The 12,212-nt window shown below is 36.4% G+C and overlaps 1 protein-coding gene across 1 annotated transcript in view; it reads left to right on the plus strand.

Annotated features, from left to right (window-relative positions):
• ATRNL1 (attractin like 1) overlaps nucleotides 1-12,212 on the plus strand; it is a 511,175-nt gene that overhangs the window by 57,955 nt on the left and 441,008 nt on the right. The window contains exons 6-7 of the mRNA XM_068397981.1: nucleotides 5,177-5,351; nucleotides 6,490-6,577. Of these exons, the coding sequence (XP_068254082.1) occupies nucleotides 5,177-5,351; nucleotides 6,490-6,577 (263 nt within the window). The remainder of the gene's footprint in view (nucleotides 1-5,176; nucleotides 5,352-6,489; nucleotides 6,578-12,212) is intronic.

The raw sequence follows: 12,212 nt of genomic DNA on the forward strand, positions 1-12,212 counted from the left end.
GCCTGCCATTAAGTTTCATTCGGAGAAAGACTGTTTGGGGGAGGGGGGAAATAATTACATCCCATATGGATGTTGGAGAGCTGTGCAGTAGCAGTGTATAGATACATGAATACACCTACTATGAGAGTTCTGGTGAGCCATTGTTGAAACAACATTTATCTTTTCATTTACATAGCAACTTTGTAATTTTATGTAGTTACTACCTTAGCACTTTCCCGTGAGGAAGATGATATACTGTTGGTAAAACTTCCAATAGACTTTTTGTTGCAAGTATAGTCAGATATATTCTCTTTTCTCAAAAATATTTTTCATAATCTCAAATTCATTATCGTATGAAGATTTTATTGGGTACTTGAGAATAGTAATATTTGGTTTGTAGTTGTGGTGGTTGAAAAATTATGTTAAAGCAATAATTCTCAACTCAAATAATCAGATATCAAACAAGATATGGGATAAGCAACAGCAAATACTTTATTTAAATGCTTTGATTAGATTGCATGAAAAACAGAACTGTAACATTTATATTCAACACAGCAATACTTCTGTTTCTTTCCTGTCATCCCATAGGAAAAGATAGGGTTCAAGACAGTAGATGATGTTTTCTCATTAGGTGGAAATTGATCTTATGACTTGAACTACTGGAACAGATTGTTACTTTGACAGTTCATGAAACTCCTCAATAAATAGAAATTAGATTCCTTCTCTTGTGTTGTGTGGGTAAATCACTTTTTTTAAACCTATAGAATTTTTTCCTACCTTTGAGGATAACGTAATTGACTTCCAATTCAGGTGTATAAAGTTGTTTGCTGTTTTTAAAGCTTTTTTCTTCTCCCCAGTGGCTGAGTGAGACATTAGGAAGATAAGAAAGAAATCCAATTTTAAATAAATTGAGAAAAATCATTTGCATAGAAAATAATAAAACATATTTTTCATTATCTTTGTTCTGCAGCTGTAGTGCTCTCTGCACAAAAGGCATGTATTTAGTGAATGTGATGTTTCTGAAGAGAAAATGTATTTATGCTGAAATAGTGGTGATGTTTTGTGGTGTATGTGATATTTAATTAGGAAAATCTGTAAGTGATATTTAAGTCCTACATTTACCTTGCCTTTATAAGGCAATAGCCACATGTAAGCATTTTCTCTTTAAATGATGTTTCAGTAAAAGTAGTATTCTATTGCTTTGGGTTTTTTCAACTATATATTCCATTTTTGTACTGATTAATACATACTGTGGTGACTCCATGAACGTTTTAACCTTTCACTCAAGGCAGTCCTGGCCACACAGTCTTACTTGTGTTGGCACAACCATGCGTATGTGGGCAAGGTGAAACATAAAAGGAAACACATCCAGATTAAAAGCTAACCTGGCTAAAAATAAAAGCAAGTTTTAACCTGGATTCATTCCCTTGTCTGGCTCATTGTGCAGCCATGTGAAAACTGGTGCCAGTAGCAATATGAGCAGGAGAGTAAGCAGTGAGGGGAGGCCAGGGGTTGCCTCTTCTGGTGGCAATGTCAACTGGTGTCACTTTAATGCACGTGTGCGTGTCATGCACAGGGTATTAACGTGTTCTTTGAAGAAACCAAAGGAGGACCTGCTGCTTTCAAGCTCATGAGTTCAGGTGTGTCTCCATAGAACGTGTCCTTTCTCCATTCTCTTCAGAACAAGACCTGGGTACATGGTGTTTCTCCTCTCCATCTCACCTTTCCTGTTGTTCAGTATAGACCAGCAATGAAGTACTGAGGTTGTAATAAAGTTACCTGCGGCATTCTTCCAATCACTGATCTGGTTAACAGTATTGTTAAAACCTTTGAATTGTTAACTTTTTATACGAAACTTTTGCTTGTGCTCATTTTAATACAGTCAATGTCATCGAAATATAGTGTAGACAAGAATAATATTTTCGATTTGCTATATGAATTCTTGCAGTTCCCTGTCTCCAGAAATGAAAATCTCAAATCAGTTGGCGTGAGTAGTTTGTGTGTTTTATTCGTTATGTACCACTAGGCGACACTGTTGACCAGTACATGTCTGTGCAAGAATGGTCGCGGTAATAAAAGACATAAACAATTTCTGACTGGAGGCACCGTTTTCATAATTCTAAGCTCTTACTGATCAAAGAACACTTAATTGTTTATTTTTAAGCACTTTTAAATTCAAATTAAGTGTTTCTTGCAGTGATTTACCAAATCAGAATCTTGCTGAGGTTACAATTCTATTACAGTATCTATTATTAATTCTTAAGAAATAATATACTGAATTGTTCATACTCTTATTAGACCTCATTCGAATACCATTAATCTTTTCTGGAGAGAAGGTATAATGAACAATGGGAACTGAGTGTCTCCATCATTTAACGAATGGAAGGTAATTTGGATACAAGTGGACATCATTTTTCTACAGAGTACCAGGCAAAGTTGTCAACTGGTTAAGTACAGATTATTTGCCTGGTCGTTCTGTGTAAGAAGTAATTGTAACAGATTGCCCCCAAAATGATAATACACATTGGTAAAACAATATTCACCTCCTCCCACCCCCCAAGGGTAATATGTTTTAAAATGACGAGCTTATTTAGTAAGCTTCAGCAGCTCTCTCTTCTAAATGCTTGTCCAGTCTCTCATTGACTCAGTGTAAACCACTGCATCCAGAGCATCCTTTGTCAGGAGAGCGTCCTTGCCAAGGAGATCTGATACTTTGTGCATGAAGAACTACTTCCTTTTGTTTGTTTTGAATGCGGCTTCTTCAAGCTGCATTTGATAAACGTCTGCTCTTATATTCAGAGAGACTGTAGACTCTTCATATCCACCCTCTCTGTGTCACTTATTGTATAGGCATTTATCATTCACTTCCAAATATTCTTTCTTTCCAAGTGAAAAAAAGTCTTAACCAACTCAGTAGTTCCTATTACAGAAGCCATTTAATTCCCTTTAACATCCCTATTACTCTGCTGCAAACAGTCTCCAGCTCTAATCTATCTTCTTTTTGAGTAGGGCACACAGTTTTCTAAGCATAGCAAACCACTGATTTATACAGTGGGGTAATACTATTCTCTGTTCCTTACATATGATTTGCTTTTTTGTCCGTTGCTGAGTGTTGAGGTGATATTTTAATGAATTATCTTAAAAGGAGACTTTACTACTGACTAGTGATGATTAGTTGAGAGACTCTTTTCTTTTTAGTCAAGCTAGAACATAGCTTATATAGTTTTAAATTTACTTTTGTTGAATTTCATGTGTACTTTTATTGCTCAGTCACATGGTCAGACAAGAACTTGTTCTGTGGTTCTTCAGACCTGATCTTACTCTTTCTACCCTCCAGCAATTGCCTTTATCAGCAAACTTTCTTCACTGCTCATCCTCTTTCAGGATCATTAATGTGTATGTTGAACCCTTGCGGGACTCCACGAGTGACCGCCCTCCCTTTAAGAAGTGGCCATTTACTCCTGTCTACTATTTCTTACTGTATCTTACACTCAACTATTTGGCAGTGCAAGGGCCTTCATTCTCTTGCTACAACAGTCTCCTTAAAAGTTTTTGGTGAGGAATTTTGTTAAAAGCCTTCTGAAAATCCACATGACTCTATCAATTGGATCACCCCATCTTGATATCTTCAAAGACCTCTAATAGATTTGGAAGACAGGGCTTCTCTTTATGAAAGCTGTACTGATTTTTACAAGTAGGCAATTAGGGATATGGTTTAGAGGGTACTTGTCAGTGCTAGGTTAATGGTTGGACTTGATGTTCTTAAAGGTACTTTCCAACCAAAATGATTCTATGATTATCTGTCGACTAATCCTGTCCATTCTCAGTTTCTGCTGATTTGTCTGGTAGAAACAGAAGAATAGCAGGCCAGTAGTTTTCTGGATTTTCCCTAGAACCTTTTTAAAAAGTTGATGTCACTTGTGACACTTGGGATGCACACTAGTGGTGTATGTTTGTTTGGTTTTTTGTTTTTGTTTTTTTTTTTAAACATTTTATCACCGAGTTTTCAAATAAGGTTATGCCCAGTCTGACTTCAACAGCTTTGGTTTTTAGTAATGTCTTGTAGCTTGAGGGAAGGATTTATCCCAGTCAGGCAGGCTGAGAGGGACATAACATTGCTTGTAGTATCAGCATCAAATTACAGAAATAATTTAGCTGTCACACAATATCTGTATACCATCACTGATGATAAAAATTTCAATTCCATGATTGATAGTGCTTAAGGTGGAACACATTAGTGTTCTAAAAATTCTGTGTTCCCCTTCTAGAAATAAAGCCAGTCAGTAATGCTGTACAGTCACAGACAACAGGAAAATAGTGCATATGTTGTCTTTTTTTTTAAAGTAAAGTTCTGAATATGTTCAGGTTTTAAATAATAAGATTTTAAAGTTCTTCTAACATCTAGAGCATAAACTAATGATGAAGAGATTGCATTTTTGTTATTATAGAACAAATTAAAAATAAATATTTCTCCTATTAATGATTTTAATAATTATATAACTTAAAAAGGACATATTTTGCTGACTTTTCCTTATTTAGCAAAAATAATTGGCTAAAATATGTTCCAAAATAATATATAATTGTGGGTTTTGGTAGCTTTGTAGAATGATCTATAAAATTTGATACAATTTAAATATCCAAATAATTTTTTTTATAAAGCACTTTACAATGTATTTTACTCTTGAAAGACAATGCAGAATGGCATTGGCAAAGGGCAAATTTTGATTCCTGAGATTTAATATAGTATAATCTGTATTGTAACTTAACTTACTGTAATGTTATTTCCTTTGATATAAGCTTACTCTGGTTAGTTCAAATGTAGTATAGTTTTTCTCCAGAGGTAACTAGAGAGTAACAGAGTAACTACTGTGCTACACATTTTAGATCTATACAACAGCATCTAAAAATATGATGCATTATGCCTGTCTTTCAGTTTGTGACACATACACTGTGTTTTTTGAAAAGGATACAGAAATGTATCATTATTATTTGAGCTAATCTAACGCTTTCAATTTGACTGATGTACCTTGTTGTCAGTTTTTTTTCATTGAGCATCTGTTAAACATAAAAGTGTATACTGTATTTTATCAGAACGAGCAATCCTGACATCTGTAATTAAGCCTCCACTGTTTCTGCTTTATTGGCTTTAACGTCCCTGTCTAACACTGTACGAATTGCACATTTGTTTACAAAACAGGTCCAGATTGTTCTTTGAACGTCCCTTCTACGGAGTCTTACTGGATTCTACCAAACGTGAAGCCATTCAGCCCTTCTGTGGGCCGGGCTTCCCATAAGGCAGTCCTACACGGGAAATTTATGTGGGTGATTGGTGGATACACGTTTAACTACAGCTCATTCCAAATGGTGTTGAAGTAAGTGATTTCTCCTTTGTCATATCCCTTCTGATGTGGCTTAGGGAAAACAGATCTTACCAGGGAGGTAGCCTCTAACCTGTAATTTAACTGGAAGTTTTGTATGTTTTTGTTAATGGTGTTATTTTCTGCTTGTAATTTTCTTATGATTAAAAAAAGTTAAAATATGGGTAACATCAATCTATATGGATGCTAATGTGTCATTTCTTCAGTTTAGCGAAAACTGTCGCTATACTTGGCTGCAAAACATAAAAACGTAGTGATAAAACAGTAAAAGAAATCCATGTGCTGATATTTTTCAGATAGTGCATCTAGAATGCTCTTTGCATTATTGAAGTTAATATGTAATTATAGGAGACTTGTATTTAATGTATGCACTTAGCCCGTTGGTGCCCTGCCAGTAGGGTTAGTCCAGGTCATCCATATTTTACTTCATATTTATGGCAGTTTGTATGAGGACTTGTATATATGTACAGGCCCTAAATGTGGTAAATGAAAGTATTAGGATATGTTTATTAGCATGTTTATTCTATTTTTGTCTAGCTGTCATTTTTTCCATACCTTTGCAATCATCCAAAACAAATCCCATCATCTTTGGTGATTTCCTTTTCTATCTCTGTCATCTTATTTTTTTACCTCTCTTCCATCTTGTTGTGTTCTAATCTATTAATGGATTAATTGTTAATTAAAATTTAATGGAAATTAAAATTAACCATACAACTGAGAAGGTGCTCAACAGGAAGTTTTCAAAGTAGTGCAAAAGATTGTGGCATAAGCTAGTTTATTGTTTTTTTTTTTTTTGGTGTAACTGATAACAGTGAGCTTAGAAATTTAGTTTCATAATTTCTTGTAAATCTGGTGATTTTTATTACGATCCCATTTTCTGAGATTGTTGATGGGTCTCTGAAAGAGCTGCTTCTGTTTTCATTGATGAGCATTTGGTACACTATCACTAGTTAGTACACTGTTGTGACAGTTAAAAGTGATCATGTTACTTCTGCTAACAAATTACCACGTGACATAAACAGCAGTGACTGATCAAGTGTGCACACTTTGCCAAGCAGAAATTAGTTCAAACATACAAAAGTTCCTGTTTCTCTGCAGGTAGAAAATGTTTACTTTTCTATTTCTCTTCTAGCTACAATTTGGAAAGCAGTATATGGAACGTAGTACCTGTATCCAAAGGGCCACTCCAGAGATATGGACACACTCTTGCTTTATATCAGGTTTGGACTCTTCAGCATCCTATTTAATTAATTTCTTTGTGTGTGCTGTTGGCAATCTCAAAATGATTCATCATGAACATAGATTTTTTTTTTTTTTCCAGGCTAATTTAATTTCTAGTCCCTAAGCATTTTGTATTAGTACCTGCTTCAGTACTTAGACCTATTGCACAATCTTTTTCCAAAAATTGTGCAATACATCTAAGTCGCTTATAAGCTCACCATAAACCCCTCAGAGCTAAACCCACCAGTAAAAAGGAGCTAATATAATTGGAATTGTGGTATGGGAAGGTGAGCTGGGAGCCAAGGGTGACTCCAGGGTGGACAGTGCCCTTTCTGACTAGGCACCATCTCCAGGGACTGAACCCAGTAGGGTGCTGGTAGCAGGGCCCTTTGACAGCCCCAGACATGGCACACGATGACCGGGGTCCAGGGACTATGCAGGGAGTCCAATCAGGAGCAAAAGCAGGTGGGGATGGAGACAGGACTGGAGAGAAGGCTACAACATATGCCTGAGGGATTTTCATAATACCTAGTTCTTATGCCATTTTCCACTTGTTTTCTCTGTACCACTCATGATTTTCTCTAAGTCCATCATATCCTCTACGATTTATTTTTCACACTGAAAATTCCCTGTGTTTTTAATAATCCTCCAGAAGGAAGCTATTTTATACCTTAGATAACATTGTGTCATTGCCTCTACCTTGTCTAGTTCTGTTATATCCCTTCTGAGATGGGAGGAATCACAGCCTTTGGTTCATTGGTACCTCGGAGATTGATGTCATAGAAAAAAACGGTCTAATTTTTTCCTTTTAGTTCTTAACAGTATTTTAGCTTTTTGAAAATCTGCTGTTGGCTTTGAACTGGCTTTTTCACAGAACTATCAGTTATAACCTCAAGATCTCATTCCAGTCAATTCAAAACCCACCACTGTATGTGCAGACTTAAAATTGTTTTTTATTTGTATGCATCACTTCATGCTTATTTATGTGAACTTTTATTTACCGTTTTATTTGCCCTTGCATTGCACATTCAGTATTATGAGTTTCTTCTGTAGTTCTTTGCTTTTGACCATTGTCTTGGCTATTTTGAGTAACATAGTATTGTCAAAAAACATTGTCATTTTTCCATTCATCCCTGTGCCAGATTGTTTTTGAGTGTGGTGAACAAACAAATCCTAATTGTAGATCTCTGTGGGACACCACTAATGACCTCTATTCATTTAAGAAGTGAGCACTTTTTCCCAAACTTTTCTTTATCAAATGATTTACCCTTGTGTTATCTGCCTTGCTTGTCTCAGAGCAGCTTAGTTTCTTTAAGGAAAGAAACTAATGAGGAACATTATCAAGCATCTTTTGGAAATTCCAGGTAACTGCATCACCCAGACCTTTGATTCCTCCAGGAAAATCTAATGACTTGCAAGGTATAATTTACCTTTTCAAAAGTTGTTAGATTTTACCTCAGTCTGTTTTATCCATGTGTTCACTGAATTCTGTCCTTTCTGCCTGTTGCTTTTCAGTCTCTTGGTAGTGGCACATTTTTAAGGAGGGAGTTATGCACTACACACAGGGGTCAGCTGTTTTCTTCCTAAATTCCTTTAGAACTGACTGATCCTGGTGACTTGTTGCTGATTGTTTTGTCAGTTTTGTTTTTTGTTTTTTTTACTATAACCTCCTGTTACTAATTTCTGCTATGGAAATACTGGTAAAGTCTACAATGAACAACTCATGGGAAAATTAACTTCATTTTATTGCTATGGCTTTATCTTCTCAGAATCCTCCTTCAGACTGGCTGTTGGCACCACAAATTATCTCGTTGGCTGTATTTCTAATGCATTTGATATATGATGTATTAGTACTTTATATATAATTTTGCAGGCAGCTCATTAAACTGTTTCATGGCTTGCCTTGTTTTAATCTGCTGGAGTTTTTGAACCTTTATTTTGAAGTTTACTTTTTCTTCTAACAGTCTCCATTATCCTCCTGTCAAGTTAAGCTTTATTTATTTTGTTATTTGTAATGGGAAATTTTGGGCTTTTTTAAAATGGGAAGCATTCATGTGATCTGAGCAGATGTCCTTAAAATGTCTTCGTATTGTCGTTAAAAGATTTTATCCTTTTAGTTTTACCTTTTATTTTCTTTTTATCATCAGTCTTCATTTTACGTAGTGTTCCTTTTGAAGTTAAGCAGAATTGTAAGTGTGGGTGAATTCCACCCCCCCCGCCCCCCCCCCCCCATCCCCAGCATCTGTTGCTCTTTAAGATGTTGAATCTGTACATGGCATGGTTAATATTGTAGAGGTGTTTTTCAGTAGTAGTATGAACTAGATTCTGTGCATGTCCCAACATCAACTCAAAAACTGCTTTTCTTCTCGTCAGTTCCCTGATTCATTACTAATGTATTATCTGTTCTTTGAAAGGTCAGATCTTTGACTGGTATCTTTGGTTATTACAGTTCTTGTAGAATGTGGACCTTTTTAGTTGAGAAACATTCAAGTAATGTATCATTTAGCAGTTCAGAATAAAAGCTTAAATTATCATTTAACCTTTTTATTTGACAGTGCTAATATTTTCTTGAGATATTCCAGACTAAAAGGTAACCATTTTAGAGGTACTTTTACCAGCAAATATTAAATATAACAGACCTGTTTTTGGATCTCAATGAGGAACTGCAACTCTTGGTAATATTAACGAAAGCTACAAGCAACTGTGTAGTGAAGAAGCTGTTGTCAAAGGCATGTGTTCGTTAGTAATTAGCATTCATTAATAATGAACACAGCACCACTCATCTCAATATGTTGCTTGTACTAGTGATTATGTCAAATGTCAAAAATTACATGGGCCAAAAGGAGCCAGTCATGTAAGTTAAAGAAATTTCAAGTGAAAAAGTACATCAGTTTGAAATAAGTTCTTAAATTAGCTTGTCAGGATAAACTTTTGATATTTTGCCTTTCAGATGTTCTGTCTCTCAAAAAACAGAAAAATAATTTAGTGTGAAGAGTAGTAGAACATAATACCTACAGATGGCAGCTTTGAGCTGTGTTGTGAGCTGTGTACTTAGTCATTGTGTAACATTTCTTTTATAGTTGAGAGAAAAAATATCCACAGAGAAGAAATTAGATTAAGTTTTTGACTTGAGCTCCTGAGATTTCAAAGCCTAGTGCTAGACCGGAGTGAGAGCACAGAGCTAGTATTGCCTGATTGTGGTGCAAGGTAAATTGAAGCTATATAATTGACTCTGTGGAGAATGAAATAAGTTACTGTGCCCATTTCCCTCAGAAAGCTTCTTTAGTTAAAATTGAAGTACTGTACTTCTTTATTCTGAAGAAATAAGATCAGAAGACTTCCACTGATCTATAGTTATAACAAGTGACTAAGACTTTTTATGCATTTATAGAGGAGAGAGTATGAAAGTGTTTTTGCTTTTAGACCAACTAAACTGTTAGTATTACCTTCAGTGCATCTTCAGACTGGTTATTGGAAAGGTCCTACCTACATCTTGGCAATTGGTTCTCCCATATCTCAAAGATTATATATAGTTCCTGGCTTCTTGATACTGAAAAATGTCAACATACTTTGAAATAATTCATGTAAGAAATAGGATTATAAAGAGACTGGAGGAAGTGACTTGTGAGGTTTTTAAAGTACGTCCACAGAGCTTTGCTAAACAGTGACTAGATAGGGAGTTACGCAGCAAATTGACAAATACTAGATCCCTGGAATAAAGTAGAAAGGGAGTTGCATACAAGATGTCTGTATGGTCACTTCTGGGAGCTTACTTGGTAGTGAACTTGTGGTTGTATCACAGAATTTGACCTTGTAATAGAACTGTTGCTAGTAGTCCCACGATAGTGGAAGGATGACTGCGCATTGAGATTTGTTTCGTTTGAGACTGGCAATAGGAATGAAGCAAACAGGCAGGCTGACACAGTAGTAATTGTAAAGTTGTTTTCCAGTATACAGACCGTTTTATATGTAGACAAATTTAATTTGACTCATTTGAGTTTTATGAATGTTACTTCCAATTTTAAAGCTTTATTAAAAAAGGGTAATTGCTTTGATTTCTTTTCCAAATTAATTGGTATTGATGTTGAGTCTCTCTATCTATTCTGGTGGTTTTTATTAGTCTAATCAAAAGCTACCGTTAACAAAAAAAGGAGTAGAAATTTTTTTTGCTTTAATATTAGTGAGACAAAATCTTTCACCAGTTGGTTTATTGTTGTTTTATATGCCTGTTTTTGTTGCCTATTGTAGTATAATTTGGAACAGCACTAGGAATGTAAAAGTCTTTTCTAACTATTCTATTAATAATTATTAGCAGGTTGTACAAGTTGTATAGTTTTTTATTTTCACAGAATCACAGAATCAATCAGGTTGGAAGAGACCTCTGGGATCATCGAGTCCAACCATTGCCCTGACACCACCATGTCAACTAGACCATGGCACTAAGTGCCATGTCCAGTCTTTTCTTAAATACCTCCAGAGATGGTGACTCCACCACCTCCCTGGGCAGCCCGTTCCAATGTCTAATGACCCTTTCTCAAAAGAAATTCTTCCTAATGTCCAACCTGAACCTCCCCTGGCAAAGCTTGAGGCTATGTCCTCTTGTCTTATCGCTAGTTGCCTGGGAGAAGAGGCCGACTCCCACTCCACTACAACCTCCCTTCAGGTAGTTGTAGACTGCAATAAGGTCACCTCTGAGCCTCCTCTTCTCCAGGCTAAACAACCCCAGCTCCCTCAGCCGTTCCTCATAGGTCATACCCTCCAGACCCTTCACCAGCTTGGTCGCCCTCCTCTGGTCTTGCTCCAACACCTCAACATCTTTCTTGAAGTGCAGGGCCCAGAACTGGACACAGTACTCAAGGTGCGGCCTCACCAGTGCTGAGTACAGAGGGACGATCACTTCCCTAGACCAGCTGGCTACACTATTCCTAATAGAGGCCAGGATGCCATTGGCCTTCTTGGCCACCTGGGCACACTGCTGGCTCATGTTTAGCCAGCTGTTGATCAGCACCCCCAGGTCTCTTTCCGCCGGGCTGCTCTCTAACCGCTCTTCCCTCAGCCTGTAGCGCTGCATGGGGTTGTTGTGGCCGAAGTGTAAGACCCGGCACTTGTTCTTGAAAGTCATTTTATGACTTTCAATTACATCTTATGCACAACTTGCTTTCTGGCTCTGATTTGCAGACCTCAGAAGTGTGAGAGAAGTAGGTAAAATGAGCTGTCATACACTTTTTGCATGTAGTCTAGATGAAAGCCTATTTAGAGTTCCTCTTCAATTAAGTGAACCTTACTCATCAGAGATTGGTTCCTTTATGTAGAAGTGTGATATTTTTCATTCCTTGTTTTAACATCATATTCCAATTGGTTTGGAAGTTGAAGTCTAAGCATGATTGGCTTTTATCTCTGGAAGATCTAAAAGCAGATGCCTAGTTAATACTTTTCTGTACAGTCTTCATTACTTATTCCTTCCTTCCAATATGTTTAATCTAAATATTAAATGTACAAACAATCAGACCGACATCTCTGCTGAAATTTCAGCTCATACATTCAGCAGTTTTCAAGCTCTGTTCACATAGTTTTATTTGTGTGCTTTTCTTCAGCCTAGTTCTCTGTAAATGTAGGAATGTTCATGGAAACAAG

Source organism: Nyctibius grandis, chromosome 4, assembly GCF_013368605.1.
Source record: "Nyctibius grandis isolate bNycGra1 chromosome 4, bNycGra1.pri, whole genome shotgun sequence".
Taxonomy (NCBI): Eukaryota; Metazoa; Chordata; class Aves; order Nyctibiiformes; family Nyctibiidae; genus Nyctibius; species Nyctibius grandis.